Source organism: Ictalurus punctatus, chromosome 1 (genome assembly GCF_001660625.3).
Source record: "Ictalurus punctatus breed USDA103 chromosome 1, Coco_2.0, whole genome shotgun sequence".
Classification (NCBI taxonomy): Eukaryota; Metazoa; Chordata; class Actinopteri; order Siluriformes; family Ictaluridae; genus Ictalurus; species Ictalurus punctatus.
The window spans coordinates 21,701,319-21,726,523 of NC_030416.2; the positions used below are offsets into that span (position 1 = coordinate 21,701,319).

At 38.7% G+C, this 25,205-nt stretch overlaps 1 protein-coding gene across 11 annotated transcripts in view; it reads left to right on the top strand.

Annotated features, from left to right (window-relative positions):
- The first annotated feature begins 13,414 nt into the window (after positions 1–13,414).
- Positions 13,415–25,205, top strand: part of ptprub (protein tyrosine phosphatase receptor type Ub) — a 254,294-nt gene continuing 242,503 nt past the window's right edge. For all 11 annotated transcript variants that reach the window (XM_017475677.3, XM_017475705.3, XM_017475713.3 and 8 more), the window contains exon 1: positions 13,415–13,714. In XM_017475677.3, coding sequence (XP_017331166.1) covers positions 13,645–13,714 — 70 coding nt within the window. In that variant the 5' untranslated portion in view covers positions 13,415–13,644. The remainder of the gene's footprint in view (positions 13,715–25,205) is intronic.

Here is a 25,205-nt window from a genome sequence, read left to right on the forward strand (position 1 = left end):
TAACTTAGCCTACTTAAGTTTTATTGTGTATGGAGAAGTAGCACACAGAGGTTTAACATACGGCAGCTGGGAACTAAACTGGGAGATCAGCCATATTATACAGGAGAAAGATCAAAACATGGTCATTTATAGTTATTATTTGCGTTTCTCCATCCGAACCCACCTTGAGCATTAGATCATAGCAAATAAAACAGGAAGTGGTTATATACAAGAACAGACTTATTCAAAAACTAAGTTTCACGTTTCTGTGTAAAACAAACACAGAAGATGATACACCGCCATCCGCCGGTGTAATATGCAAACACGGAAGCTGCGATGCACATAAAAGACCGGAGCCTATTAACACAACACACAATGTTTATAGAATTCATTTCTGCTTTATTTAGCATCATGGGATTTACATTACTGCGTCACGTTTTGTTTTGTACGGGTTAGTTAGTACTGCAGAAAAATAAATAAATAAATAAATAACTGCGAGTTACGCAAGTAGCGTAAGTGCAGCCAAACGCTTGCGCTGGTATATACCAGTGGTTTTCAAAGTGGGGGCCGCCAGGGGGCGCCCGGGGGGCCTCAACCATTTGGTGTGAAAAATAAATACATGATTTGTTAAATATATGCATTACTATAACATGATATTTGTAATAATACGTATCAAAATCACATTTGCTATACCTAACCTTCTAATTGATAAACAGACAAAACATCAACATAAAAAAGGGGGATATATTCAGAAGTCTGTATTTTTAATGTGTTTTGAAGTCATCTTGCAAAAGGGGGGCCTCGGTCAAATGATAATACCATTTGGGGGGCCTTGCCCTGGAAAAGTTTGGGAACCCCTGGTATATACATATATACAATACTGTACAAAAGTGGCACATGCAAAGAAATGCTGTTGAGAAAAGATGCCTTCAAAATAATGAAATTAAATGTTTCTACATTAAAAAAAAAAAAATACTGTAAAGAGCAGTAAACAGTAGTAAAGGAAACAAAGTCAATATCTGGTGTGACAAAAAAATAAAAATAAAAATAGTAGTCTCCGGTTCAATTAGTGCAGTTTTATAAGGAAATGAGCTGTAAGTTTTATTGAGCATCTTGCACAACTAGACACAGTTCTTCTGGAGACTTTGACTGTCACACTTGCTTCTTATTTTTGCAGCAAAACCCAGCACCCTTCATTGTGTTTTTTGTCTGAAAAGTGTCTCTTACGTAATACACTGCTTTCTTTACTGACATACAAACATTTTTCTGTAGCATTTATAATGTTTGGAAATCTAAAATGTTTTTTTTGTGTTAACAATGTAGAATAAAATAAAATAAAAATCTATACCAAAGTTTGTAGTAAAAACAACAGGCTGCCTAAGTCTTTTGCACAGTACCACAGTATATATAAAACATATCATTAAAACTACCTGTATAATATTGAGTAGGTCCCCCTTGTGCCACCAAAACAGCTCTGATCTGTCAAAGCATGGACTCCACAAGACCTCTGAAGGTGTGCTGTGGATTCTGGCACGAAGACAACAGATCCTTTAAAGTGATAGTTCACCCAAAAATGGAAATTCTGTCATCAATTACTCACCCTCATGTTGTTCCAAACCCATAAGTCTTTCATTCATCATCGGAACGCAAATGAAGACATTTTCAATGAAATCTGTGAGATTTATGTCCCTCCATTTAGGCCTACAGTCCAGTAACCAAACCTTCAAGCTCCAGAAAGTTCATAAAGGCATCATAAAAGTAATCCATGTGACTCCAGTGGTTTAATCCCAGTTTTATGAAGTGATACGAATGCTTTGTGTGTGCAAAAAAAAAAAAACCCAACTAAAATTAAGTCTTTATTCACAAAATATCTTCATAGATCTCTGATATGCGTTCCACGACGCATGCATGATGAGTTGATGCGAGAGCAGATAAAAAAATGTTCATGAGAGCATGGGAAAAAAATGCAAGTCCTCGTCTATGTTGAAATCTACAGGCATCTTTGTTACAAGGATTGTTCTATGTGACTCAGTTTGTGTACAGTGTCCCGCTTCCTCTGCTGTAAACAGTGCAGCGCTTCCGGGTCTCGTTGTATCGCGAGAACGCCTGCTCTAGCAAGAATGTCAGTGTCACGTAATATACCTTATGGAGGTTTAGGACGGATGAAAGTGCAGTAAAAAACTTTTATTAGAGCGAGACGGGCATACAAATCCAAAACGTAAGACAACAGCGTGGTCAAAAACAGGCAATGGGTCAGGCGATCTACAAAGAGGAATAAATAGGGCAAGGTTAGAATCAGAATCGAGAACTGAGAAACAAGGTCAAAAACATGAAACAAAACGAGAAACAAGGAACAACTGCTGCATAAAGAGAATACACTCAATACTACGCACTGTGCAAAGAGACACGAGGGGTTTAAATGACAAACGTAATCAGAGGTGAAACACAGGAGAGCTGAAACCAATGCTCTTTGGGCGAGCTGAACTCGTTGTCTGTGTCAACAGACTCGGGCGTGAGCAGAACTTGGTTGGTTGTGTCAACAGACTCGGGCATGAGCAGAACTTGGTTGTCCTTGTCAGCAGACTTGGGTGTGAGCAGAACTTGGTTGTCCGTGTCAGCAGACTCGGGCGTGAACAGAACTTAGCTGGCTTGAGAGGTTGTGTCCTTGACCTCGGACAGGAACTTGGCTCGAGAGATCGCCTCTTCGACCTCGGACAGGAACTTGGCTCGAGAGATCGCCTCTTCGACCTCGGACAGGAACTTGGTGTGAGAGGCCGTCTCTTCGACCTCGGACAGGAACTTGGCTTGAGAGGTCGTCTCTTCAACCTCGGACAGGAACTTAACCACTGAGCTATCACTGCTCACAGATTTAAAGTGCACAGCTCTTTTTGATTCTTTTAGTTTCAAAATCATCTGTTAAACACTGATTTTCTAACAAGTTATTTCGAAGCATTGTGAGAAAAGAAGCCATTCCTGAGAACATCTTATAAAACAAAATACCTAAACTTCAGTTGTCATTAGAACTACTATCGCTGTCATATTGTGTGATCAGATCAAATTAAAATAAAAGTTTTAGTCATGCACACCGTAAGCGTATTTGGTTAAAAAAAAAGGGGTTGGCATACATGGAAATGTACCTGATACTGTACAGTATGGTGGGGGATCATTGATACTTTGGGGCTGTTTTGTGGCTATTCTTTCAGGGACTCTTGTTATTGAAGGAATCATGAATTCTGCTAGGTACCAAAACTTGGTTGCCAGGAGGCTCTGATGAAATAAACACCGAAATGGTTAAAGAAATACAAAATCAGTATTCTTGCAATGACCGTATCAGTGTGTGGATTTGAAACCTACTGAAAACCTTTGGTCTGGTCTAAACTGAAAAGTACATTTGCACAAGCCAAAATATTCTGCATGGAGGAGTGGACCATGATCCCCAACGAGTGTCTCCAACCTTCTTACAGATTACAGGGAGAGATTATTATTATTATCCCCCACCCTCATTCCTGCCCCTCCTTTAATGATTTAAATTCAGTTTGAATTAAATTGAATTAAATTCAGTTTAAATTAAATGAAAAATTTCACCTCCTTATGGGGCTGCAACTGCCCTGGTAATGTTCTAGTTACAGAGTGTCTGTTTTGGAAATTCCCAGTACAAATGAAGTTGCATGAAATGTACTGTACATGTGGCCTTTCTCTAAAATGACAAATTAATAGGGTAATTCTATGGTGCTGTGATACATTTGTAACATATGAATCTGGTTGGAAATGCACATTATTGAGGTATCTCACATGACTAGTTTTTAATCTATTATTAACCTATGTTGCCCTCTATAGGGCAAATGAAAACATTTATTGACGCAAGTGTAGAATTACTGAAGCACTTCTGGCTTTCACAATTCCTTTAATTGCTAAAATAACATTATTAATAATATATAGATAAACAAATGAAGAAATCTACAAACTTGAATGTTGAACTTTACATTTTTTATTTTAGGTTTTATTTGATATTCTTTCAACTCGACATTAACCTATAAGTGATCCAGATATTTTTCTGTACTGCTATTTCAGAGAGGTCCTCTGAGAGTCCTCACTGTGTCATCTGAAAACAAGGATGTGTAGCACTCTCATTCAGAAAAGACTAACACACTAACAATTTTCCATGTACACACTGACATTCTGGATAATGGTGACATTCAGGCTCTTGTTTTAGTATATCATTGTAATCAACACATATTCTCTGTTTGGGTGTAAAGTCACAGGGCATATCACACTGCTTAAAATTTCAGTACCTACAATATAAAATGCTTCCGATGTCCCTGTCTTCATGTCAGATGGGGACGTTATCATCCTGGAAGAGGTCTGTTCATGTTTCATCATAGTAGAAAGGTGAGACAGGGTCTGTGGACGTGGAATAAAGGAGAATGTCATCTGCGGCATACTCAGGGCAATCATACAGTATGTCATTGCTGACCAAATCAAACATTGTGCTGAGACATAAAATATTAAACACACTTCTGACTAACAAAAGTCTATCTGTTTTGAGTTTATCATTTTTCTGCAGGAAGCACTGGAATGGGAAATGAGAAACTGGATAATTTTGGTCATTTAAAGGTCAGCTACCAGACTGAGTGAATATAAATCATATTCTGCATGTTGAACAGATGAGCCATTCGGAGAAGTTATGAACTGAATTATTTGCTAAAGATATTTGTTGAATATTCTAGCTTCCAGTATAGGGTTGAAAATGGCTTCAGTGAGAGCAGAATAAGAAGATGAAGACATATTTCAAAAAATGAGATTTTGCTCCATGTTTCATAAACAAAAAAAATGAAAGAAAGGAGAGAGGTTAGTTGCTTCATATATTGCAATGTGCATTTCCCAAAGTCATCATGGCTATAAAATAAACAGATAGAGACAGCATCATCTTTCTACTTCCCTGTATTGATTCAGAGAAACTCAGCAAATGTTGATTCATCATCATATAAAGTTTGTCCATATAAATGACTACACACAAATAAAGTATATAGGCATCATTCTATTTCTGTAAATCGAATTATTTCATTTTGAAATACAGACAAAGCAAGAGTACCTGAGGATCACTACTTGAAACCAGATGACTCAATTCCAATCCATTTGCAAGATACACAAACAACCTGGGACTAACTGATACAGTGCTGTGAAAAAGAATTTAAAATTCTGATTTCTTCTCTTTTTGTGTATATCTCATACTGAATTGTTTCATAAATTAAAATAAAATCTAAGATAAAACAAAAGCAACCTGAGTAAACACAAAATACAGTTTTTAAATGCTAATGTTATTTATCGAAGCAAAACAATTATCCAATACCAACTGGGCCTATGTGAAAATGTATTTGCCCCCATAGTTACTAATTCCCCAAATCTATGAAACTGCATTCATAATGTTGTTCACCTGGACAAGACGCAATCAGGCCTGACTACTGCAAACCCTGTTCAATCAAATCAACACTTAAATAGAACTTTTTCAACAGCACAAAGTTGGTTAAAAGGTCTTACCCAGTAACACACTATGCCAAAACTGAAAGACTTTCCAGAAATGATGAAGAAGAAGGTGATTGAAATACATCAGTCTGGGAAGGGTTACAAAGCTATTTCAAAGGCTCTGGGCCCCAAGGAACCACAATGAGAGACATTATCTTTTACAATAGTACAGTTTTACATCACTATTACAGTAATGAACCTTCCCAGAAGTGGCCGTCCTTCCAAAATTCCTGTTCATGACTCCATTATCAAAAAATCACTGGGCAAAAATGGCACCCATGGAAGAGTGGCAAGGTGATAACCACTGCTAACCCATAAGAACATTCAGGCTTGTCTGAATTTTGCCATAACACACATTTAGGGAGAATGCTCTGGCATAAACAAAACACAGAATTTCACAAAAAGAACATCATACCTATGGTCAAGCATGGTGTTGGCAGTGTGATGGTGTGGAATGCTTTGCTCCTTTAGGGCCTGGGCAACTTGCAATAATTGACTGAAACATGAATTCTGCTCTCTACCAGAAAATCCTAAAGGAGAATATCCGGTCTTTAGTCTGTATGTTGAAACTCAAGCGCAACTGGATTAGGCAGCAAGACAATGATCCAAAGCATAGGCGTAAGTCCACCTCTGAATGGCTCAAAAAAAGTACAATTAAAGTTTTGGAGTAGCCCAGTCAAAGTCCTGACTTTAAGGCAGGATCTTAAACGAGCAGTTCATGCTCGAAAACCCTCCAGTGTCCCTGAAGTAAAGCAGTTCTGCAAAGAAGAGTGGGCCAAATTCCACCACATTGCTGTGAAAGGCTGCTCTCCAGTTATCAGAAGCATTTGGTTACAGTTATTGCTGCTAAATGTGGCACAACCAGTTCTTAAGTTTAAGGATGCAATTAGTTTTTCACATGGGTGATAGGTGTTGGATAACACCTATCACCCATAACACCTAACATTTTTTTGCTTTAATAATAACAATAAAAATAAAAAATAATATTTTGTGTTTACTCAGGTTGCCTTTGTTTTATGATGTATTTCGTCAGAAGAAATCAAATACTTTTTCACAGCACTGTACATAGAACTAGATAAAAAGCACATGATATTGTGGGAAAAGTGCTGGACAATGTGAATCATAAATTGGTTGTTAACATAAGCTACTGAATATTCAACTCTAAATGTAAGCTAACAATACACTACCCTAAAAATGCACTAAAATATACATAAAATACTATGTGCTGTTGTTGCTTTATGCACTATTAGTCACCACTTAGTGAAGATAACAAAAAAATGGAAAGACATAAGCACTGACAGCACTTAAAAAAAGATTTTAATATAATGGAGGTAGTGAAGATAAGAAGTTAGTGTACCATAGCACATTTAAAATTTATTCTCAGACATTGATTCAAAAACATCCTTAACAGAAGCTTCTTTTTCTTCTCAGGTGTTCTCTTTCAGAAAAAAAGAATATAATTATACATTGATTATATGCATGACATGGTTTACATTTTCTCTAGCTTTCACTCTAAAGCCCTCCTCATACCTTGTTTTTATTACTGATGACTCTAAGGCTGTTTACAAAATGACACGCTGCATACAAGTCATCTGTAAGTAACAAAATTGAGCTTCACTAACTAGTAAACAAGATAAATATAACAAACATTAGACTAGTCGAGTTGGAAGTAACGAGTATAAGCCAAGCTCTGTTATAAACAAACTACACTACTTTTTATTTCACTTACATATACTTACACCTTACACCAATATTTTTAAGAGAATGGAAGATGGACCTTTTTTGGCACCCAATTCAAAAGGGTATTAGGAAACATGATAAAATCACTTGCACATTAAACTGTACATCTCAAGTGACTCATACTGCAACCAGCAGAGAGGTAAGAATAGACACTGAAGGTACATCGGGGCAAACAACAAAGCACTGCCTTGGTTTGAATTTCAAAAAATCAATATTAAAGTGTAAAACCTAATGGACTACAAGTACTCCACAAAAGCAGTGTGTTTTATACAAGGACAAACCTACATTTTTAATTCAGGAAAGTAATCCAAGTTAAAAGCTGTATACTGGGATTTTAAAATATCTGATCTCTATCCACTGCATCTGTAGTGCAACTGCAACTGCCACATACAATAATTGCAACATGTTTGCTGTACTGAGAAAAGAACAGAAAGCATTACATACTTGAGTTTACTTAAAACTCATTTATAATGGAAGGGCAGTTTTTTGGTCAATAAATGATCAAAATGTGCCACTATATAACATGGGATGAGACAGACATGAGATAGAAAGCATGTCTTACAAAAGCTGTTCGTATTGAGTTTTTTCCCCCGAATACTCCAATCATGGATTAATGGACAAAGTACTAAGAAATTCTACATGAGTGACACACAATCTTACTCAATTCATAATGGAAGATTAAAATTTACTTAAGTAATTGTTAAAAAAAAAGGTGCTATTTTAAAATGTACTCAAAAATTAAAAAGCAAAAAGTAAATGTTTTTAACTGATCAAATTAGATTAATGTCATGTTTTCATGTGAAAAGTAACATTTATTACGTTTCTAAAAATGTTAGAAGATCCAAAACCATGGGCATTAATATGGAGTTAGTTCCCCCTTCGCTGTTATAATAACCTCCATAACTTGGTCTGGGCACTAGGGGCTGTAGCCATGAAGATTTTCTCCTCAGCCATGAATAATTCTCCACTTGGAGTGGTTTGTCACTACATAACTGAACATCAGTAAAAGAAGACGGCAGTGTTGTGATTTTTACCAATAAAGAGATGGAAACTGAAACACTAACATCCTCTCATGCCGAGCAGGACAACAAGGTGTGTAAATGAGTTCCAGTTTACGTGAACATGATATGAGCAGAGCATAAGGACAGCTAACATACTCTGCATGGCACTGTAGCAGCTAAACACATACAATGATAGCTTAGTTGTGCCTCTCCTTGGATAGAAACACCAAACTAGCCTAGGCCCGAGTTAGATAGCCAAAACGTTTTATATTTTATGAGTCTGGTAGTCAAAGTGGTGCACAAAGTTATCGCTACCTGAGGCAAGTTTTATGATAAATCCAACATTTTGTCCAATTTTCTCATCATTAGCCCTCACATGCAAGAAAAAAAAATCTGCATGGAAACAGTCTATTAAAAATTAGTCTATTTTAAAATATATATTTTCATTTTCAAAAAGGTTTTGATGGAGAAGAATGTCTGGGTTACACACGTAACCCTGTTCCCTGAGAAGGGAACGAGATGTTGCGTTTAGCATAACACTATGGGTCACACGTGAGAGGCGCTTCCCAAAGTGTTATGCTAAACGCAACATCGAAGTTCCCTTTGAAAGGGAACGTCTGGGTTATGCATGTAACCCTGTTCCCTGAGAGGGGAACTTCAAAGTTGCGTTTAGCATAACACTATGGGAAGCGCCTCTTGCGCGTGACCCATAGTGTTATGCTGAACGCAACGTCGAAGTTCCCTTTGAAAGGGAATCTGGGCTCATCCCTGTATAATTAACATTCCAGCTAATGCCGCTGATAACCAACATTTTTTTAGGATGGCTTTCCACTAGATTTTGGAGCATGGCTGTGGGGATTTGCTCATTCAGCCACAAGAGCATTAGTGAGGTCAAGCACTGATGTCAGGAGAGGAGGCCTGGCATGAAGGTGGTTTTCCAGTTAATCTCAAAGGTGTTCAGTGGCGTTGAGGTCAGTGCTCTGCGCAGACCACTTGAGTGCTTCCAAACCAAACTTCGCAAACCATGTCATCATAAACCTCACTTTGTTCTCAGGGGCATGGTCATGCTGGAACAGATTTAGGCCTCTTAGCTCCAGTGAAGTGAAATATTAATGCTACCGAATACAAAGACATTCTAGACAATTGTTTGTTTCCAAGTTTGTGGCCACAGTTTGGTGAAGACCCACATATGTGTGTTATGGTCAGGTGTCCACATACTTTTGGCCACATTTTCCACTCCTGGCTGTATGTGTGTCATCCTGGTTGTATGTGTGTATATCCATTCCTCCACTGGCCTATGCTGCTCTGGCTCTCCTTAAGCAGAGCTACTATGATATGCTCCATAGAACAGTAGTTCCAAAACTGCAGGCCGTGAAGCATAGCCAGTATGTCTATTTTTCGTATTTTGTTATAGTAGTGGAAATCGCATCCCGCCATTATCAAAGTTGTTATATTCGTTATTGTTTACATTATTGTTTATTATTATGTTATTATTGTATTATAGTTTTTATAGTTATTAGTCGGTTTGTCTGTTCATGTGAATTGGGTTCAAAACAATCTTCAATAACTCAAAACAAGCAGCCCTATAAATAATGCCAACTTAGACCAGTTCAGGAATAAAAAGCTCTCTAGTTCTAGTAAACAGCCTTGCGATTATTGTCCACATTGTATAATAAGATTAATATATGAATAGTTAAATGGTCCCAGGCTGCAAAACAAGTTTGAGAACCGCTGCTATAGAGGAACAATGACATTTACATTCCAACCTGTAGGTGATGATGGCACATAAGGAGGTAATAGGTAGATGATGTACATTAATGGCCTATCTGCCACATGCAAAAAAAAGTCTTTCTTTGTCTACTGAGCATGGTGATCAATTTTGACCTATTTGTGACTTGCTTTGCCTTAGTTTCATTAGTATTATTTTCTCTGCATTAATTATGATAATACAGTATGTCATGATTTACTATAAGGATGGATAAGCAACATCTTGGAGAAACGATAACACTGTATTTTTAAACACATGCTAAGCTATTTATACTCCTCAGTAACCTTGTATGTTTGTCTCTTCTCTCAAGTGCACACATACACTCAATATTGAATTTGAGGTGCAAGGTTGCTCAACACAATCCTTGCCTTTTTCAAATCGAATAAAATTGAGTGCACTCTGACGATCATTTATCTTGTCTGGATAAATAAGTTAATCTGTAATCGGGACTCCCATAGCAGAGCTCAAATGTATTTCTGCAAGAGAGTGCATCTGTCTCTCTCTCTGTTTAATGTGATACAGACACCCTGGTGGTCACACGAGTAACCTAAACGAATGATGAACCACAGTACAGTACTTCACAAAAGTGGTGATTGAATTGGCTGTCTGTGCAAATGTTGGCTGGGGTGATATCTTCATTTCTGCAGCCTTGCTCCATGACCTGCTGAAATAATATATTTGCATAACACTGCAGTGTCAGCAAAGTAAAAGCATGCATCTCTGTAACCCTGTTCCTCAAAAATAGAAAAGTGTTGTTGTTTTTTTAAATATAGTTTTCTTTATATAGTTACAAATGTACAGCTCTGCCAATGGACTGTTTCAAGATATTTTTGGTGAAACTTCTAAATGTTTAATGGGGATAACACAAACAGAGACCAGTACAAACATCAATGTTTGTATATTATTTGACTGTTATTTGGTTGCCTCCATGTGACTTGCCTTGACTTATTTGGGGTGGGGGTGGGGTGGGGGGTATATGGGATATGTGACACTTGTACAAATGGCCGTGGCATCGTTGGGGTCTCCTTGTAACTTCTGATAGCCTGATGAAAGGGCGAATGCTTCTTTTGTTGTACCCCATGAGCCCCTGAATATCTGACCGTTTTTTTTTTTACCTCGTGAGGACATTTGCCTGGTCCCGAAAAGGAACATTGCTTAAAAAAACCCAAAAAACTAATAACAAAACTGCCACTTTTATTAAAAATAATTAAATAAAAGAGCCAAAAACTTTCCTTTTGGTTATTGAGGTTAATGTTAGGGTTAGATTTATGTGTAGGCATAGCATAAATTTGCTGCATACTGTCAATATCCTTACAAGGATAGTAAAACAAATGTGTGTGTGTATGTGTGTGTGTGTGTGTGGGTGTGGGTTTGTGAGGTGTGTGTGTATGTGTGTGTGTGTGTGTGTGTGTGTGTGCGCGCGCGCGCGAGTGCACGCTGGCGAATGTTTGCACATGATCCTTCTAGCATGATTACAATTTTGAATCACACTGAACAATAAAACATCAATGCACTCACCTTAAAACGCTTTCATCAGGATTCCAGCTGTGCAAGTAGGTCAGGCCAGGGGATATTTGAGGAAAAAACTGTTCAGCACAGGGTAAAATTAAATTAATATCAGAAATGTGAACGTATTAGTGCTGGACTATCTGCAGTTGCCGTCCTGGCTGTAGGGCATGACTGTACAATAGGTGGCTGAGTTCACATTCAAATCAGCTGCAGGTGCCTATTCAGGAATCAGAAGGTAGCCTCCTGTGTGCTATATTCTAAAAAGATTAGCCTAAACCCAGGCCACCTTTGGCTATGTGTAAAAATGTTAATATTTCCTCACTTCTGAACTGGCCGCTTAAAAGCTTCTCAATAAAGGTCTGATAAGGGAACAAGATGAAGTGTGATCTTGTACATAGGAAGGTGCTTGGCTGGGTGATAATTTCATTGTCCTTAAACTCACAACATGGCATTCAAAAGGTTAAGTCATGGCACCACATTGTTTAGGGAATGCAGAATACCTTTTTATTTTAATTCCTTGGTTTTTAATCAACTGGCATTTCTATAGTGGCTTTATCATTGCTCTAGTTCCTAATACTCAAGGGATTTGGTGAAAAACAATTCCATGCCTGCAATACTATAGTGAATATTAAATCACATATTGTAAGCTAGATAGATGACACGGTAGCTTCGTGGTTAGCACGTTTGCCTCACACCTCTGGGGTTGGGGGTTGGAATCCCACTTCCGCCCTGTGTGCGCAGAGTTTGCATGTTCTCCCTGTGCTTCAGGGGGCTTCCTCCGGGTACTCTGGTTTCTTCCCCCAGTCTAAATACATGCATCGTAGGCCGATTGGCATTTCCAAATTGTCTGTAGTATGTGAATGTGTATGTGATTGTGCCCTGCAATGGGTAGGCTGATTGGCATTTCCAAATTGTCTGTAGTGTATGAATGTGTATGTGATTGTACCCCCCATCCAGGGTATCCCCAGCCTTGTGCCCCAAGTTCCCTGGGATAGTCTCCAGGCTCCCTGTGACCCTGTGTATGATAAGAGGTACAGAAAATGGATTGATGGATGGATAGGCTAGATACTTCCAAAATGTTTCTTCAAGGTTTCTTTTGATAGCTAAGGGTTTTTCGCTTCATAAATGTTTCCTACTCAGAACACTCGCTGAATGGGAAACTACTAAGGACTTCACTAGAGGGACAAACTGAAGAATGTTTAGATGTAACTTTTTATCTGCTGGAATCTTCATATACTATGTACGCTATGGCATGTTAATATGTTTTGGGGCAGCATGGTGGCACAGTGCGTAGCGTTGCTGCCTTACAGCTCCTTGGTCCTCGGTTTGATCCAGAGCTTGGATTACAGTTAGTAGTGCTTCCCAGTTTCTTTCCTCCCACATCACAAAAACATGCCAGTTCATTTATCAGGAACAGCTTCATCCTGGTCAGGGTCACTGCAAATTCGTCGCCCTATCTGGGAACACTAGGTGTGAGGCAGAGAGTCAATCACAGGGGACGATTCACACACATTCACACTTCCACGCAATTTAGCAAAGCTAATCCTCCTACATGCATGGGAAAACAGCAGAACCTGGAGGAAACCAATGAGGAGAACATTCAGAGCTCAGTGGAGAAAACCTTTCAATGAGGAATTAGTAAAGGTGTGTACCTTTACTTTTAATTGAATTTTTCCACACACCATTGCTTGAGCATCTTGAGTTCTGTTTAAAGATTGCCACATGCCATGTATCCCAGTTTTTATAAGACTTCCCTAGCCTGTGTGATAAAAAAATCACTCCTTTTACTTCTGACTAAAGAGTCATGTTTGATGTTGGCAGAGGTCTTGTGCAGACGGTTATAATAAATTCTCCAGTACGCCACACGGAGGCGTTAATGGCCTGCTTCATGCCGCACATACCGAGACGGCAGAAAGTCCGCTGGCGGAGAAACAGTCCAGGTTTGAACTGTTTATGCGGACGCCAGTCTTAACGCGCTCACTTGGTGCGACTCTGCGCTCAGCTTTGCTCTGAAACTCGTGGATCGATGGCCGGGAGTCTGCAGCCGACACATCTGCTCTACCGGACCTTCTCGCATGATCTGCGCCTGTTTCCCGAACTGGACTAAAAATAAAGAAGCGGAAAATGAAGGCGTGTGCGATTATCCTGATTCTGGTCGTGCACATTCACGCCGACAGCGTAGAGGGACCTACAGGTAAAGTCCCGGCTGTGGACTGCGCACTTTCCAAAAGTTGCTCTTCTGTTTGCAGGTGAAGGAGCCAGAGCAGTACAGTGGTCCTCCATTTAGTCCCACAATGCTTTGGGTTGTTTTCAACATTGTGCCGAACTTTTGGGGGGAGCCTGGGGGAAATGAAGTCAGGCTGCAGTCTGAGTGTAGAGGTGTGTGATTAAAAAATCCTTGCGGATACCAGAATTCCTCGCGTGTGCTGTTGTTGATGTTGTTGTTGTTTTGTTCGGTAAAATTAAGATTTTTTTTAAGGTAGTGGCATGTAATAAAGGTGCACTATATCAGCGACAATGGACGAGGGTGATACCAGTCGGAATCTCTCTCTCTCGCTCTCTCTTTCTCTATTTTTTTATTTTCATTTTTTATTTTTTAAGCTAGCCTACAGAAGTCCTTACGTGAAAAAAAACGGATACTTTTTCCATTTCCGTGTCAGCTTTTAATGTGTTATTAGTTCTCATTAGGTGTTGTGGACTGGCTCATGTTCTAGATTATTATTATTATTATTATTATTATTATTATTATTATTATTATTATTATTCATGTATACTGAGTAAAATGGTTTATACGATTTGCTATAGTGACCCCCCCCCCCCCCGCCAAAAAAAAAAAATTAAATAAAAAAATTTCCAAATATAGCCTAATATCCGGATAAACTTTGTTGAACTTGAACTTCATACAGTTTATTATAACAGTGTTTAATTCGCATTGTTGTTTCACGCAAAACATTTTCTAAAGCGAAATGAACGACTCTCGGGCTTCCTTGTAAAACCTGGAGAATTCAAGGTTACTGCTCCAGTACCGGACGTTATTTCTGTGCTAGTGTGCAAATGTTGTGCTTTGTTATGGGTCAGATTGTCCTGTTTGTCTTTCTGTGTAAAGTGTAGCTGCTCGGTTGTGCTTAAACAGCTGTGGAATTGAAACCCTTGGCGCGTGACGCCAAAACTGATTAAAGCGCTAAGTCGGAAATAGCTATCAAAATTATAAGTCTCAATTATAGCTCTAGTAAGAGCTATTACTACAGCTTTACTCGTTTGGCTGACGTTTTTTTTTTTTTTTTTTTTTAATCCAAAGCGACTTATAATTGAGGCAGTACACAACTTAACTGTTGAGGGATGAAAGGTTTTGCTTGGCAATGCTGGGATTTGAGCTCACAACCTTACTATCAGTATCCTCTTAACCAGTGAGCTAGCCTTCTCAACTAACAGGTGAGCTCCGAGATTTAGATGCTACACAGACTGAGTGAAAAGTGAGCTGTTCATTAATCCGGCAAAATAATGTAACCAACTAACTAACTAAACAAACAAATAAATAAACCAATAAATAAACAGTCTCCCATAGAATTCGGAATCTGCTCAGTTCAGCTTCTCAAAATTGTGAAAACCACAAACAAAATGTAAAATGGTAAATTGTCTGCACTTATATAGCGCTTTTATCCAAAGTGCTTTACACTGTGTCTCATTCACACACACCAATGGTAGCAGAGCTGCCATGCAAGGCACTAGCTTGCCATCAGGAGCAACTTGGGGTTCAGTGTCTTGCCCGATATATATCGATTATTATATGGACACTTTGGCATGTGGAGTCATGTAGGCTGGGACTCGAACCACCAACCCTACAATTAGTGGGCAACCTGCTCTACCACCTGAGCCACAGTCGCCCTGCTCTCACAGCCGCTGTAATAAAATGTCTGCATGTTATTAGATGTTTGTAGCCGCTCGCAACACTTTTGGCCTCCTTTACACCTACAGTAGTTGTGTCTTGCATTAAATTATATATTGATTATTCACAGTATAGCTGCAGTATGAACTGCAGCTGTAAATTCACCCAACACTTTTCAAACATTTCAATCTGAATCCAAAACCACTTCACAAGGTCTGAGACACATTTTAATCCATATTCATGTAAATGCTTTGATAATCAAACTCCTTCCATTGAATACATTACATAATTACACACATGGACCATGGCGTTAGACATTTTAAAAACACCACAGAAAAGTGTGCTTTTTTTCCCCATGCAGTACAAAACAACTGTAAACAAGGGGCCACACAGGAAATTGATGCTTGAGAGTAATGAGCTGATTTGCATATTAATGCATAATACAGCACTGGGATTTCAATCTAGTGAACCAGAGAGGTTTTTGACTACTAGTGTTAATGCATTTTATTAAACTCTTATTAGGCTCCTGGCCAGGCGGAGGACTATTGTGAATAGGTGCAAAGGAAACACAAAACATCCCTGGATGTTTTCTGAGAATATGTTTACTTTATAGCTACACCAAGCTACATTAGTACAGACCTTTGTGTGATATCTCTAGAGAGAAGTGCTGTAGAGCTCATAACACGTTTCCTACTTGGCCACAAAGCTTATAGTTGGTCTCGCCTGAGCAACTTGACAAACAGTCATGATTCGTCTGAGGAGGTTATCGATTTTCAGTTAGCAAAATGGCTTCCATTTAGCAAGCTGTCAAACCTCAGTGGTGTGTGTGTGTGTGTGTGTGTGTTGCTGGGTGGGACTGTTCCGATTGTAATTTGAACATCCTATCCTATTAACATCTCTAACACCCAGATCCTCACTTGTTGCTTTGTTATGGTGTAATCCACTTGTACTGTATGCGCTTGCTATTTCTGTCTAGGTGTTTTGTGTGGTCTGTGCTAACATGATACTGATACTGTCATTTGTCTCTCTCATCAATATACTCCCTGAAGACCAGTGATAATTCCATCTAAGATTTAGTATCATAATGAATTGAATCTTCCTGATCATATTTCTGTAAGTTTCTCTGGATAAGGGTGTCTGCCAAATGAAATAAATGTAAATGACTCTATTTTTATTAGGTTCATGTTCATCTGTTATGATGTAATGACTGCAGTGACCCTTGAGCAATGATAAATGAAAATGCTTTATATATAAAAAGAAAAAACAGAAAAGAAAAATATGAAGAGAAAAGAAAAAAAATGAAAATAACCTATTGTCTTCCACAGTTTTCATGATGGACAATCTGACGTATGTTTGAAATATAAAGGAAGCACTTTTTGCACTAATAGGTAGCCCACTAAAATGCTTTTACACAGCGTTTTTCTGTAAATTCTGAATTTCAGTGGGATCACAAATTACCCCACTCATCTTCTTCTGGTATGAAGGACTTTTTATTCATCCACAATTCTCCTCACTGTGGCCAAAGATGCTGGCGTAATTCTCTTTGTCATACAACAATACAAAATCATCTGGGTGAACGTGGGTTGTAATGAGGGGAATGAACCACATCATTAAGATGAATAATGTGAATTATGAAAATAATTAAAACCCATGAAGATAATTAAAAGCATTTGGATGGAACAGTGAGACAGTGCATGGGCCATGCAACCACTGTCTGAGATTTGCACGACAAGGGGTCTTTTAATCTGCTTTTGTGACAGCAGCATATGAACAAACACCTTGCATCTGTGAAAGTCTATTATGATTAGCTGAGTCTCACCTGTCATCAGTCTGAAATCTCGGGAAAAAAATAGTAAACAGTGATTTGCAGAGTGAAAATTATGGACCTCAGAATTGCACGGTTATTGTTTCAATTCCTGCAGGCTTATGCGTAAAATCTTTTATAAGTTATTCACTTTTATCTGTATATAACTTTTAAAGTTTTAAAACAGTTAATTTTCTCCCTTAGGCAGTTGAATGTTGTGTTATCCATCATCAGACTCATGTTATATTGTTGTTTCCAGAGGGGACTTCATTTAGTTGTAGTCTTAAATCTGTGGTTTATTTGATGTTGTATTTGTCATCGTGTGGTACGCTTTTCAGGATCTGTTTTGTATATTCAAGGATAAAATTATGAAAATTCTAGAGGGAGCAGATGGATGGCTCAAGGACATGAAAGAAAACTGTTTGCATACTTCTTAAATTTGGTTGTCCCAGTCCTCAGAAGGAACAACATGCACACCCACAGGCCATCTGTCCTTCTCAATACAAGGTCACATTTTTCAAATGGTATTGTAAGTGGAAGTGTGACATCAGGTGATTCGTTAAGGGATAGGCATCCTATGGTTGTTTGCTCAGGAGGCTGCTGTTGCACCGTCTACATGCAGGCACATGTGCAGAGAAAAAGCTTTGTGTGAATGGCCATGAGACAAAGCTGGTGGGATTTCCTGGATGGATGACATGATGCCAACCCTGCATGTCTAAACCTCTACACAGACAGAATGACGCCCAGGGGTGGAGTAGGATTCCATGGGCCGGCTTAGAAGTTAACACCAAAGGCATAAAGATGTCACATGAGAAGCAGAGCCATCTGTCTGATGTCACATGCAGCTCCTTGTTCTAATTGTGGAGTACCTTTAGAAAGAGTGATAAGTGCAGGGTGATTTGTATTGTTTTCGCCTTTAATCTTTAATAACTGCCTGTTATTGTTACCTCTGAATTTCCCTGCACAGGGTGAGCTGTGATGACCTTCCTTTTGTTTATCTTCTAGCATTCATACCTGCTGTTGCTGCCAGAGTAACAAATGAGCAGTGTCAGAAAGAGTTTGAAAGCAGCAGCTGAGAAAGGCTGCACTATAACATCTGAAGGAGTCCATCTCCTGCCGACAGTGTTTTCTTTGGACTGCTCTTGGGAGGGGAAGGGGGACAGCCAGAGGGCTGTTGTTTTTTTTCTCCCAAATAGCAGTTCAACACTGAGTCACCTCTGATGGGAAAGGAGTGAAAATTACATGAGTGACCGGGACCTGGCCTTTCTTTATTGTCTGTGGAACGATTGGTTAATTCCTCTGTGATTTATTGATGGTTTTGAAAAGCAGTTCCGTTTTGAGAGGCCCTTATGGAAAACCGTTTCAGAGGGCTGCACGAGAGGAATGAAGGCTGCTGCTTGGATGAAGACATTGAATTTTTTTTTTTGCTCACAGTAGACCAACATGACATTTGGAGTGTTTTGCTTGCTCTGAGATCCTCAAAACCCAGAGCACTTTATTATAGCAGGAGAGCTGAGGTGGACTGGGCTGTGTACACTGACTTTTTTCTCAGCTCAGATCAATGTTAATGTGCAGCAATGTGGAGTTCTACCAGTTCCCGGCTGTGTTCAAAGAGCAGCTTTAAATCAAACATTACCATTTGTGCTTTAGAAATTGGATTCCTCTCCATTATTTATGATTTGAATGCTGCTTTCCACAGGTCTGCTGTTTTTTTTTTGTGTGGCTCTTTTCCATTCTTGTTTAACTATTGCTTAGTTAGCTTACCTATTTACCTTAACACAATTTGGACTATTTACATAGTATTTGCTGAAATGCTGAGTAAATCTGTACAGTAGAAATTGAAAGTAAAGATTGAAATAAATTCAAATGAATGTTTGCAAAGTAGGTCTTGGCCATATGACCAAATTATTATATGACTATATTTTTCACATTATTGAAGGCATTAATTTCCCGAAACAACTTACATGAAAAATGATTGACATAAGGACAGAAACGCTGGTTGTAGCTTCAGGTGAGGCACAAGCCACTAACATCTTCCTTTTCAAATATTCTCCAGATAATAACTCTTGTCTGTCTGCTGTGGGATTTTTTTCTCACTGGTTTCGCATGATGTCTTTTTCATACGCACTATCTGCCTGTTACCTCAGTTCTTCCTCCCCAAAAAGTGATTTGTTAAACTAATAAGACAACCTGCCAGTGTTTTTCTTTATTTAAAGTTGACCTTTTCTGCTTTCTCTTGCTTGCACACACATAGTCCCAAGCTGGATAGAAGCGTCGGCTAAATGTATAAAATGTAAAATGTAAGTTTAACGTTCCAGATTCACCAGAGTAAATCTAAAGCACAACAAGAAGATCATTATTGTTTTAATAACTCTAAATATGTAGTAAAGTATTACACACAGGGGAACACACACAGTCTCATTAATCATGAAGCTATCATTGTGGGGAGAACAGTTTATGAACATAGACTTTAATGGCCAATTTGAAGCATAACAGCGTTTAGTAAAATACAGATTTGCTAAAATCAACAAATATGACATGATGGACATATTTTCTCAAAATTCATTCTGTCTTTTTTAATATTTTGTTAAATAACTGGTATAATACTGTTGTACCATTGCACCACTACTGGGGTTATTGACCCAGAAGTTCTTTGTTGCTGTGACATAACACTGATTTGGTCTGTTAGTGTACCACTATATTGGGCTATGAATTTGTCCACATTAAGTTTTCATAGCAAATTCTTTGACAGTTTTGCAAAGAGCAATTTTTAACATGTAATGGAAAAATACTGTTGCATTGGAGAAATGCATAGCTTTATGTGAGTCAATACTGGTCTATAATGTATACTGGTATGCCTTGTCTGTGTTCTGCTACCAGAAGCATGAGGGTATGAGGGCCAGCAGAGATACAAGTGCTGTGCTGCCGGTTTTTTATGCTTCTTCAGCCATTGTTCCTAGCCTGGTCTTTCATGTGGACAGCATATCCTTTCACAAAACAAGTATGATAGTCTGTAAGAAAATCCTTTGAGGGTTATGAGATAATTGCAAATTATATGCTTCATTGTATTGCGGTCTCCTCAATGGTAAGCAGGGAATAATAAAAGAACAGCCTCTCAACCCTCTCAATCTCTCAGTCCAGAGAAGTGTATATCTTAAAAAAAAATCCTTTGTTTCTCTATGAAAAAATGAAAACAAATATTAAAATATAATTTCTTTTAGTAGGTTATTTTTAGTTGCATGGCTTGCAACTTAAAGGCCCTTTCACACTTAGCGCAACGTGATAAAGTGAAGTAAATCGCAGACGAACGGTGCTTTCACACCGAGCGCGAAACAATTGATCGCCTTCAGCTAATTCATGCCTGCAAGATAGGTGGTGCTGACAGAGAATGCATTTTACGCCTGCACACTAGTTGGTGCAACCCACTATTCAGCAGATCGGCCTAAATTCTTTGACCACCAAGAAGAAGAATCACTTAAATGTTGGCGTATAGCACTACAGCACAAACTGTTAAGAAGCTGTTAGAAGCACAGAAACTAACACTTCTTATTTTATGTGTATTCTACCCAGAAAGGGAGGCAGAAAGTTTTTTGTGTTTTTTGAACACACCATCAAACTGTTTTAGTATGAATGAAATAAACTGAACTATAATGTAGTAACACTGTAGTGGGACAAAGCCCATTTATTTGTGTAAGATAAATAAAAAAATAAAAATAAAATAAAAGTTTTTAAAATCTAAAAGTATGAAATATAAGATATGTGTATATATAGATGAAAGAACAATAAAAGTAAGAATTATAAGAATAAAGGGGATTACACTTATACACTATATCTAAAAAAAACAACAACCCTTTTTCCTCATGTTTTTGTAGTCATTGTGACTTTTATCAAAACGTTCTCTGCGCTTAGACACCAATGATAACAACTCAATATCCATTCTTGTCTCTCAGAAACCTTTCGTGCAGCAACGGCTCCGGGCACGTGATCTAAAGCTCAAATCTAGTTGGACGACCCGTTTGGATACACTGGTCGAAATAAAATCTTGCTTTCTTGCTCCGTGACTGATTGTGCCTGGTGTGAATAGCTCCATAGGGATCTGTTGTTTCGATTAAAGAGCGTCATCGCGTCATATATACTTTTTCTATGGTGTTTCCATGGTCATAAAGTTTAGCCTTTGTGTCTCCTTTGACTATATATAGTATATTTGTGCAGTTATTTATGATTAAGGTCATTCTTTTTAAATTAGTAAGTACCAGAGCCTAGAGAGGAACAAGGATCATATTCTTATTTATCCTATTTCATATATAGTATGTAGCACAGTCACCCGTTCCCCGCTCCAGTGAAACTCATCCTGGTCCAATGCTTGAAATCAGTTATAATTTTCCTTGTTTGTTTTTGAGTACGTGAATTAGATGAATAATTTTTTTTTGACCAAATAACTGCTTGGGCATGAAATGCCTGTCTATCGAGAATACTTTAATGTACAGTGAAGTGTTCCTGAGCCTTTCTCTCACTGGGCTGTATATAGCTGTTTTGGGTGTTCACATAAAGTTCAATTTATGACTGAATGAATTTGCTAACCTGCATCACCCTGACCTTTCAGATCCTGTTTTATGGCTACGCAAAATGGAAAAAGGTCTTTATGGAGTCATGGGTTAGCATTGTGTGTAGGTATGCAACAGGGATCTCAAGAGTGTGACTTTGTGTGTGTGTGTGTGTGTGTGTGTGTGTGTGTGTGCGTGTGTGCCTTGTAATGGATAGAAGAGTACAGAAATCATGCATGTAAACTCACTGGCCATGGATATGTCATGCATGTTGTATTTATGGTCCCTGGGGGCCCAAGGGAGTGTTAAACGTACTGTCTGCCCATTCTGCCACCATCAGGTTGGAGGATTTACAGCATTCCTGACCTCATCTTCTACCCCTCTGTGGCCTCATAGTCTACCTCTCACTGCTCCAAGCTCAGCAGAGATTAATGTCTTATATTGATCCCTTCACCCTGGGGAGTCCATTCCAGTAAGATTTCATCAAACCTGTGTCCGCTTTGAGCAATGCCTCCTTGATATAAGAGCGGCAATACAGGGCATCTGAGAAGGTCAGTTCTAATCTCACTGTCAACTGTGAGAAACAGACAAGACAAGCTACATTGTGCTTTGGGGCAAAATACACTTTGTCAAAAGTTTAACAAAATGTTCAAAATGCAAAAAATCTACAGAATTAATCAGAGTTATTTTAATGGAAACAATATCCCATAAGCATACAGTATTTGTAGCAATAACCAAAAAACATGTAAACTACATTTATTCATTCATCTTCAGTAACTGCTTTATCTGGATCTGGAACCTATCCCAGGAACAATGTGTGTGAAGCAGGAATACACCCTAGGTGAGTTGCCAGTCTAACACAAGGCACCATGCACACGCATTCATATGCTCCTTCACATCTGGGGCAACATAACATAGCCAATCCACCTACTAGCATGTTGTTGTTTTTTATTTTACAGTGGGAGGAAACCTAGAGAATGCCCACATGAACATGCACAGAAACACCAGGCAGACAGAAACCCAAGCTCAGGATGAATTTAAACTGGAGCATTTAAACTCAATGTTCATTTTACAGGCACTTTTCAGAGATCCACTTTTCAATCCAAATTCTCCCTGGGAATTTGATTGGGCTTGGTTTGGGTGACTAGGCAGGCAATTCTGTAGGCAGCACTGCTCTGAAAACAGCTTTGAGCTGTCTTTGAGATCGTTACTTTAAAACCTCTCCCCAAAAAAGGCAAGGGTCCCTAAACATGTAGAGACAATAGTACATTTTGCAATGTTTCATTGTCAACATAGTGACATGCAGCAGTCAATTTGTTTCTTTTTAAAATCTTTTTCAAACCTTTAGAAATCTGGGCCCCCATCCCCAAGCTAGTCCCCTGGTAGAGATCCACATGGTAACCAGTGACAGCTCTTTCAACACTTTTGTCAGAATACCAGCCACTCTTTTTTGTCCGACTCAGACACCCACATTCCTGTTTGCTGAAGAATTGCTACTTCTCTTTTCTCTTACAAGAAGCAATAACAAAGAAGTCATAAGGTATGAATAAACCATTCTGAATATTTGTGAGACAGGATCTGGTTCAAACATCTATGACTATATCACATTACATCAAATGGTTGTCATTATTTAGTTGAAAGTTTTAGTTACAGTTTAGCAGTACATGTCACTCACTGGAGTGCGATGGGAGTTTCACAGCCACTCGGAAAAGGTTGTTAACATTAAAGCGCACCTATTATGATTTTGAAACGTGTCTAATTTTATTTTAAAGGTCTCATACAATAGATTTACATGCATTCAAGGTCAAAAAGCACTTTAATGTGCTCATAATTTAAATCGCATTACCTTTTCTTCCCCAGTGTCACAAATTCGTTCAATGATCTGTTCTAAACGATTCATTCTAAAACTCCTTCTGTCAGAGAGCATACTCTGCTCTGATTGGTCAGATGTCCCAGTCTGTTGTGATTGGTCTACCTCTGTCAGTGTCTTTCAAAAAGGAAACACCCACTACCATAGCTCAGTTTGTTTGTGAGCAGCCGATGAAGACCAGATCCGTTTTTTTTGTTACAAACCTACATGGGTTAGTACAGGAAGTAAGTCTAGAATTACTAACGACTTGATTCAGCTGTTCAAAATCGGTTTCTTCTTTTGGAAGTCAATAACCTCATTTGTCGTGCACTTTGATTTTTGAATCTTTGATGACTTTTTTACATTCACAAACAGCTCTATAACACACTTCATGAAAGGTAATATTTGAAAAACCATAATAGGTGCATTTTAAGAACCTTAAAGGCCCAATAACATAAATAAATTGAGACAGCGATTTTGTAAAACAATGCAGTGGATTTTAATGTGACATTGGGGGAATAAATTCAAGAATGAATATACAATTTGGGACATTTACCATATCACACTAAAATCCCTTGGGGATACATGAGGTGGTGTGGTGTGAATACACTTATCTGGAAATCTGCTCAGCGGTACAGTAAGTTTGCAGATCCACCTGAGTCATTCTCACTCTCTGAAGCTTGGACGGGAGTCTGGAGTTGTGCCAAAGCTCCCAGCTTTCTCTTAATGCAGCAGATGAGTCATCTCCGAACCCAAACCCCCAGAAGCTCCTATTCCCTAATCAGAGTGGAAAGCAGCCACTGACTCTACAAGCAGAAAGTGAGTCTGCAAGACAGATGCTCTGGGTCGTACTTCTCACCTTATAGTTGGAAGGCTGTTCTCACACATGGTTTATTTTTAGCCCATTTAGCTGCTAGCATCTTTGTACCTCTGGATCTGCTGATATATTCTACATATTGGTGCATTGTTAAAATATCATGGGAGACTTCACTATGCCTCTGGTAAGCTTAAATATTTCTCTGTTAACAGAAAGGGAAGGTCAGCACAGGTCTTCCCCAGTGATTCCAGCACAGTGTTTGAAAACCAGAATTTGGTTCCAATCCTAATCTTATGTGCCTTATACAAATGAGCAGTCTACTTGCTTATATTAGAGTTTTATTACAAGATCGATCTCCACAAGCAGGCCTGGTGATCACTGCACTTGGTTCTGAGACCATGTGCTTGCGTCAGCTGTCTGACTTGTTGGACGCAATGATACAAAAAACACTTCATGAGCCATAATAGCTTCTCTTCTCTTCACATCAAATCAATGCTTATGCGTTTTTTACACGTCACTGGATATATGGAATGGTAAGCTGGGCTAGCTGCTTCATTAGGCAAATGTCCTCTAGGCGGCTGGGCATCATTCACCCCATTATCACATCACTTTCATTAAGACATTACGAGCAAGTGAGGAAGCCAGAGGTGTGTAGCACTGCTCTCAGCCTTGTAACTCATTAAATGAATTATAGCTACCTGTTTCTGCAGCCTATTTCAACGGATTCCGACACAACGCTTGAAATTTACTGTTTCGTCTTCCACTTATTTTCCATCCCTCTGCCC